Source organism: Nothobranchius furzeri, chromosome 12, assembly GCF_043380555.1.
Source record: "Nothobranchius furzeri strain GRZ-AD chromosome 12, NfurGRZ-RIMD1, whole genome shotgun sequence".
In the NCBI taxonomy this organism is placed as follows: Eukaryota; Metazoa; Chordata; class Actinopteri; order Cyprinodontiformes; family Nothobranchiidae; genus Nothobranchius; species Nothobranchius furzeri.
In genome coordinates this window covers 65920766-65928652 of record NC_091752.1, presented here as the reverse complement: position 1 = coordinate 65928652, position 7887 = coordinate 65920766, and the positions used below count along the sequence as shown (strand labels likewise).

Genomic DNA, 7887 nt, shown 5'->3' with positions numbered 1-7887 from the left:
TCCTTGGACGCTCTTAGTGCAATTAATGCCACAGCAAGTCATTTTGTCCAACAATTGCACAAAAAATATCCAAAAAGAACGCACTAACGCTACAACTAATGGCCTAAGTTGAGAGACTGAAAATGACCGAACAGTTTCCAGGCCAGACCGAGGCTCTACTGAGACCTTCCCCCGGAGCTAGCTCTGTGGTCACGTGGGTCTGATGCTCATTAATTATACAGAATTTTAGGCTTTTAATACACTTAAACAGAAGAGTGAGAAAACAATTCACCCCCCTCAGAGTTGTCATTAGATCATTTAAACCAAAAACATGTTTTGGAACCAGGCTGTAAACATGCTTATTTCTGCTGTGAAATTGGTATTTTTAACATGGGAGTCAATGAGGATTTGCTCGCTTCTGACACCAGCCCCTAGTGGATGAGGGTGGAACTGCAATTTTTGGTACCTCCCGGTTGGCCTCAATTTTTGAGCCGCATTGTGGGGGCTTGTGATAAACTCATGATTTCTGCTTTAAGGATCAATCATCATGCAAATGAGACAAAGAAACTTTGTGATTTGTGGTTCTGAGTTGTTACTAACATCAAAGAGAAGAATAATCTAGCCTGTTACAGTTCGTGTTAGTGGATGAGGGTGGAACTGCAATTTATTTCATTTCCGGGTTTGCTTCAATTTTTCACCCGCATTGTGGGGGCTTGCCTGTCACACACACACCCATCCCCACTGCTCTTTGAGGCTGCTGTTATGCAACACAGCTCCACTATGTGCCGATGTGATCATTACTAAACATCTCCTACTCCTCTGGAATACCGATGAGCTGCAAACAATGAAAGGAACGTTCAGACACAACTTACCAAAATCGGACCTAATTTTGCGACTTTTAAAGCTCCAGCTGATTCTGCTTCTCCAACAAACTGTGCTCCGTTTGTTTTTGTTTTTTCTTTGTCTCCTCACGCCTCCCATCAGCACCACTGCAGCTGCTCCGTGATGATGATGACTCAGGCGAGGTCAAAACAGACACGATATCATTAAACTGCACTTTATTTCATAAGCATTTAACAAGACATGGTTAAATCGTTACTACATAAGCAAGTATATGTTATTACAAAAACACTTTCATATAAAAAGAGAACAAAGAAAACATTAAAATGCTTCAAAAAGGATGTCCAGTTTTGGGGATTTGGTAAAGAGAAACAAACTGTTCACTGATGTGAAGCACTTTAAAACAGCCTCTTGGCTCAGAACTTTAAAGAGCAAGTCACCCCCAAATTTATTTTTTATTTGCTGATAAACCATATAAATGAGTGTCTAATTGTGCTGTAGACTCCTGTAGTCAATAATTCGGCACTTTAGTGCATCTTAGTTAAAATTTAAATATTCTGCCTAAAGCTGTCAGTGTTGTGCCGTCTCTAGGTAAAAACTCTGCACTACATTTAAATTTAAATCTGCCACTGCTATTGGCTAAAGGTTGGTTTATGCTTGACGTGTCCGTGAGGTCCGCACGGCTCCGCGCTACGAAATTGCGTCATTTTAACAACCACGCCCCTCCGCACGACCCAAAATTTCCGCACTGCGCACCTAGGAAATTTTCTAACCACGCGGACGGTCGGACGCGAAAAAACATGGGGGACTGGCAAGAAGTAGTTATGGCAGAGGTTCGTAAGTGCAGACATTTGTATGATTCAGTTCTCAGAGATCACCGTGATCAACATGTTGTTAATAATTCTTGGAGAGAAATAGCTCCCACTGTCGGAAAAGACGAGGACGCTGTTAAAAAATGCTGGAATGCCATGTTGTAAACAGTCATTTTTACTTCTACTATGGTGTAGTGTTGGATGCATGCCATAGAGCTCCATGCTGCCCCCTACAGTTTGGGAGAATATTGGCTCACCGCAAAGACAAGCCGCATGAACCATAAACGCTGCAAGTTGTGAAGCGCGTTCCATCCGCGAGCCGCATCACCAAGCGGAAAGTGAATGCGTCAAGCATAAACCAAGCTTTAGAGGTACACGATAACATTAGCTGGAACATTATGATGGCACAATGCTGTTTTGAGCCTGTTTGTGTGTATTAGTTAGCGGCTCCGCCCCCTCTCAGTCTGCCAGGCAACATTTGTTGCATTTTTCAAACATGAAGTGGGAGTGGAGTAAGTTGTTGAGGGTGACATGCTCTTTACTAAAGTCGTGACATTTAAATGAACTTATGCAGCTCAGTTCAAATCAGACAGATACAGTATCTACTCTGCGTTTTGCTGTATGCAGATGACATGCTGTCCAGTATTTGCAATTTTCCCAACCTATTGCATAATGAAACTTGTGCACACCTGTTAGCTACTGATCAAATCTTTCCATTTGGAAAAATGACACTGAAATGTCACGGACAAATGTAATCCTTTTAAACCAAACATCTGCAATAAGTGCTACATTAAATGTTTTAGCCAAGACAAAGAATTTTTTTAAACAGTCTATACCAAAAACACAGGTTGGTTTGACAATTTTTTCTAATAAAGTCTCAATATAAAAGGTGCTTCGCATCAGAAAAACAAAGAAAGGATCTGCTACACTTTATGAAATATATTTTTAAAAGGGCCTCTTTTGCCAGAACTTTTTAAAATTCCTGCCAAATAAAAAAAAAAAGTTCACTCATCTGTTGTCTAAACTGGATTAAATTGAATGTCAGTGCAAACTAAAACAAAAAAGCTTTAAGATGTCTCATATTACACCGTCAGGTAACACAAAAGCACCAGCTGATCCAGTGTTTGTAGGCCAAATTCAATCTACAGAGTTCCGAGATGCTGTTCGCCTTTCCCCCCTTTCCTGTTGTCAGACCCGTACGGCATGCCATCAGCCCGGCCGTCCACAAACGTCTCCAGCTTTCAGCGATGGGTTGCACACATAAGTACACTTGGTGTAAAAACTCACAGGTAACTAAAGAAAACAACTTCACCGGATTTCATGCATTTGGGATCCTTAACAAGATACAGGATCTAAACTGGAAGCACATATGACTTTGGGACATTTCTATTCAGAACATCATAGCAAAGTTTACATACAACATTATTACCAAAATCAAACATTACACAACAGAGGGTTATTGCCACGTTCATTTCTTTCCGAGAATGCAGTGACGGAAAAATGTGCATCAGCAAAGACACTGAAAACGTAGAAACGCCTAACAGTCAGTAAAATGTTTTTATTCGCTCACAAACGGCCACTTTGGCAAAAAAGAACTCCCCTTTGTCATCTTGGATTCAAAAAAATCTCAGCTGCCTTTTTAAGTGCTCTCTGCCTCAACCATTAATGCTTTTGTAGCCCTGCCTGACTCAAAAAGAGGAAGAATTGGGACAAGAAATCAGAACAAATGACCGTATTCATCTGTTTTTAAAAAACACCTCACGGCACAGCTTACCCATTAAATCCCCTGCTCTGTTGTTGGTCGTGTTATTGTTGTTCGCTGGAGGAATTTTCAAATGCGGCACAAATCAACCGATGTGTTATTTATTACCTTCAGAATAAATACAGCACTCTTTACTTGGCAAACATACTGTTGAGTTAATAAAGACCACGAGATATTTACAACGTTTGGGAGCACGCAGGTTTTGGGCCTGGCTACATTTTTATAAAGATAAAGAATCAACCTGGTGTCACTAAAACCTTTGGTAGGCAGATTGTGACTCTAGCGCCCTCTACTTGCAGTGAAATAAACATTTCTACTCATAAACATACCCCTCCACAGGAGAGGCCCCTGGAGATCCTCATCAGTTACTTTAAGTAAACCTTTAAAACCCTCCACGTGTTTTTTTAAGCACGTCTGAATATGCTAAGCTTTAAGAGCTACAGTCGCTAAAAAAAATAGAGATAGTTCTCCCTCGTCTAAGGAAGCTACTGCATGTCTCACCACGTTTGTGAACAAGTGCTACGTGTTGTTCTAGATTTTGTTTTTTTAGAACGAAAAAGTGCAAAAATGGCGTCAATAACACACAAAACACTATGAGTTATTACTGTTTACGCACACAGTAGTTTTAAGTGTTTGTGTGCACACACACGTACGTGGGGTGGAGAGGGATGGACCTAAGCTGAATCAGACCACTAACCCCCCCCCCCTCTACCTTTCCTGTTTTCCTTCGGTACTGGACTCAGATCCAGAATCTACACCGATCAAACTCCTGCTCCTGTTCAGCCTCAGATTTTAAGTGCAACACACGAGAACGGGGATCCATGTTTGGAGTGTGTACTTCTGATTGAAGAAGCGCTGTGTGTGTGTCTCTTAAACCAGACTAGATAGCCTAACTTGAGCTAAACCCTATGTTCCATGTGCCTTTAGAGCACGGGGGGGTACCCAGAACGGTCCACCTCTTCTCTGAGTGAAGGAGCCAGGCGCTCTCCACAGGCCCATCGCTCCCATCATGCCTCACTGCCTGTCCGTGCGTGTATCCAAAACTCCAGCGTCACATCAAGAGACAGCGACGGGAGGTCAGTGAAGGCGACAGTGCAAATTTAGGTTCCCTCTGTGTTTGTGTCTGTGTTGTATGTCTGCGGGGAAGGGAGTTCTCCTTCTGCCTCACTGATGCGTCATGGATTTCTGTTTTGTTTTTTTTACAGCGGGCCGTACTTAGCCTCGTAGCGGGCCAAGATGTTCTTACAGCGCCCACAGTCTTTTCGCAGCTCAGCAACCTGTTGCCTCAGCGCCGCGTTTTCCCGCTCTAGAAACGAAGCGCGCACCGTGATCTGGTTCTCCTTCAGCCGCCGCGCGTCACGAGAACGCTTTGCCGCCAGGTTGTTCTTCTTCCTCCGGGACCAGTACTTCTCATCCTAAGAAATGGGAAGGAAGGACACCCTCTCCATTAACTTCACTGGCATGTACCAAAACTGTTTTGTTAAGCCACGGAGCCAAAACTACCTTCTGCTCATCGGGAACAAACACCTTCTTGGCCTTCTTGATCATCGGCTGTGGTTTCAGCTCCTCATCAGAGAACTTGTGTTTGCGCGGGTTGAACAGCTCTCCTCCAGGGACGCTGGACAGGACTAGATCTGTGGGATCTGGCTGGAAGTTGATGTCCACCTCAATGGCATCAGGATCCACAGGGGAGGACGTGTTGCACTCTGTGGGTTTACAGTCCGAAGGCACAGAAGGAATGAGTTATTCTGAATACAACTAAGGACTCTCCAATGAAAAGATCCTTCAGTCTATCGACTCTCCGCGAGACCTGAAGCTCTTGAAGGATTTTGTCAGAACAGCTGTTCCACTTCTTCAGACAGCTAGATACACTTGCCTAATTCACAAGTGACACAAATGTGAATTTAATCTCAAGAAAAAACTAAAAGTAACATCGGTAGCAGGTTAGAGTGACGAATCGTCATCCTTCTTGCTTTGCAAACATGTATGTGTTGTGGGAAGTGCTCTAAGGTCTGGGTTTGACAGTGTGTGTGTGTGTGTGTGTGTGTGTGTGTGTGTGTGTGTGTGTGTGTGTGAGATCAGAGCAGCATAAACAACTGTAGCAGAGGCTAATAAGGTTTTTAATTCTTCCTTGATCTAACTCAGGATCTAAAATGTAAAATAAAAATGATATTTAGGGTCGGATGGGGGTGTTTTATCTAAACTACGCTTAATAACCTTTCATTAATCTGGTTTACTTGCCTGTTCTTTTAACTTCTGCTTTGGCTGGTGGCTTTTTGGGCACAGCTTCCTCTTCCTGTTCTTCCTCATCCTCATCTTCCTCTAGTTTAGCAGGTTGCAAGGTTGTGACGGTCACAGGTTCTTCAGGTTCAGAGGTGGCCGCTGTGGGGGAAGGATCGGGAGCTGGGGTAGGGGCAGGAACTTCAGCCGCAGGCGTGGCAGGTGCAGGAGTGGGTGTGGAAGTTACTGCAGCAGCCAATCCAAGAAGTTTAGGAATGCATTTGCCTTTGCCTTCCACTGAAGCTAGAGTCTTCTGCAGCTCCTCTTCATCCAGGCTCACGGGGATGCCGTTCTCCAGGAGGAACTCATCCAGGTCCATGTACTCCAGGTGGAAGGTCTCCCCGTCATAAGGAATGGTCTTCTCCCAGATGGCAGGAGTCAGGGAGGCTGATACCCCTCCACTGCCGCCACTGCCACCCCCTGTTCCTCCTCCTCCTCTTGCACCTCCACCTGTACTGGATGCAACATCCCCACCCTCAATACTGTCAGGGGGAATCTGCTTCTCTTTCTCCAAATCTGGAAAAAATAAATTAAAAGATATCTCACTGTAGCAGCTGTCACTGAAAATAGTTGAAAACAGAGATCATTCATTTATGGAGTGAAAGAGGATTTTTAGTGCAATCTGACCAACATTCCTATGAAGAATGACCTGTCATCAGAGCCGACAGAGTTGGTGCATGAAGCGTGATGAAAGGCGCACTTGTTCCACATGTGCAACCCTAAATAAAAACCCACAACAAACAACCTAGGAACCAAAAAAGCCAAAGTCCGTGACACTGGCAGAAAGCCCAGAGTTGCCTCTATCTTTTTGTGTCTGTACAGGCTGACCTCACTGCTCTGAGACCAGCCCAGAGAAAAGGGAACTTTTTGTTCTTTTTCTGTTTCCTCGCAGCCTGGAGGCTACGCGCAACACATGGCTCATAAAACCACCCTCTCACCACAAAAACGACCACTTTTTACTGGAAAACACGCGTTTTAATAACCCTGCGTCCATTAAAAATTCGATTCTGTGGTTTCAATATCCGTCAAGCTGATTCAGTTTGAGCTTACCGTCGTCGCCCTCCTCCAGGATGTTAGGAGGAGGGATATCCATGATCTTCTTCAAAACAAAAGGGAAAGACTTCTGCGGAGCCGCCGGGACCTCGTTAGGACCGAGCTGGGGTGCCAGAGCTACCGCTGCTTCGCCGGGCATTGTTCTTACCGAGGGGACCGGGGCTGCGTCGGCAACGTGAGCCGGACCAAAAAAGACAGAAAGGAACAAGCACTTGTCCGCGTTTGCTACCGCTGTCGGTGTCACCAAGTGAATAAAAACGCTAAAAATCGAGCAAAATCAACAGCACTCCACTACCTCACGCCCCGTGCCCACCGAGCGTTCTCATTGGATATTCATGAGTCGCGCGCCACGCCTGCTGATGAAATAGTAGAAGCTGATAGGTTGTCGCAGTTATCAATTTGACTATATGTGTCCTAGCGGTTCCTTATATGGCTCTGGCAGCTCCAGATACGTCACGTGAGCCTCAAAAACATAAATAATTTATTCAAACACACACGAAAAACAACGCTAGTTCGGTTAAAAGGCTAACACATTGTTTTGAATTTACAGTATCATTTTATTGGCTAAGACTATCGAGTGACAATACATAAACCTCCATCTCTCCGGACTGACTACAAACTGAGCTGCGCAGCAGCCCCAGAAACGCAGGAAGTCTCGCTTCTCCACCTGCAAGAACCAGACACTCGTGGCCAAACACGTGCGTTCCGCCTTCATCCGCCCTCACGTGAAAGTACAAGCTGTCGAGGGGCGGGACTTTGGAGCTACTGCACGTGCAGGTCAGTGAGAGCAATGAAACAGCAAACTTGAAAGTCAATCATTGTTCACCAATTACGTGGACGTTTAATGGTTTTTGTAGCATTTTTCGTGCGATTTTTGTTCTTTATTTCTAAATCATGTTTACTTCCTTCGCAAAACACGTGATTTCTGAAGAAAACTGACTTCACGTACAGCAAAATGAACAGGTGGCATTGTGGGACTTGAGTTTCTGTGGGCGTTCAGGAGCTCATGATTTGATCTGTCTGAACAAAACATTAGATGTTTACAGCAAATCCCAGCTGTCGTGCATTTTTACACTCAGCAGTGGGAAATGCATGACTGCCTGATCATTTTATCATTTCTTTTCCCAAACAGAAAAACTCAACTAGGAGAGCATTTGACTG

General features: G+C 44.4%; 1 protein-coding gene across 1 annotated transcript; it reads right to left on the bottom strand.

The window, feature by feature from the left end:
• Positions 1-1022: 1022 nt before the first annotated feature.
• Positions 1023-7839, bottom strand: tefb (TEF transcription factor, PAR bZIP family member b). Its single transcript, XM_015945355.3, has 4 exons — positions 6724-7839; positions 5635-6189; positions 4897-5099; positions 1023-4808 (listed from the first exon to the last, which is right to left on the bottom strand). The coding sequence occupies exons 1-4, from the start codon at positions 6863-6865 to the stop codon at positions 4593-4595; spliced, it is 1116 nt and encodes a 371-aa protein (XP_015800841.1). The 5' UTR covers positions 6866-7839; the 3' UTR covers positions 1023-4592.
• Between the last annotated feature and the right edge of the window lie 48 nt (positions 7840-7887).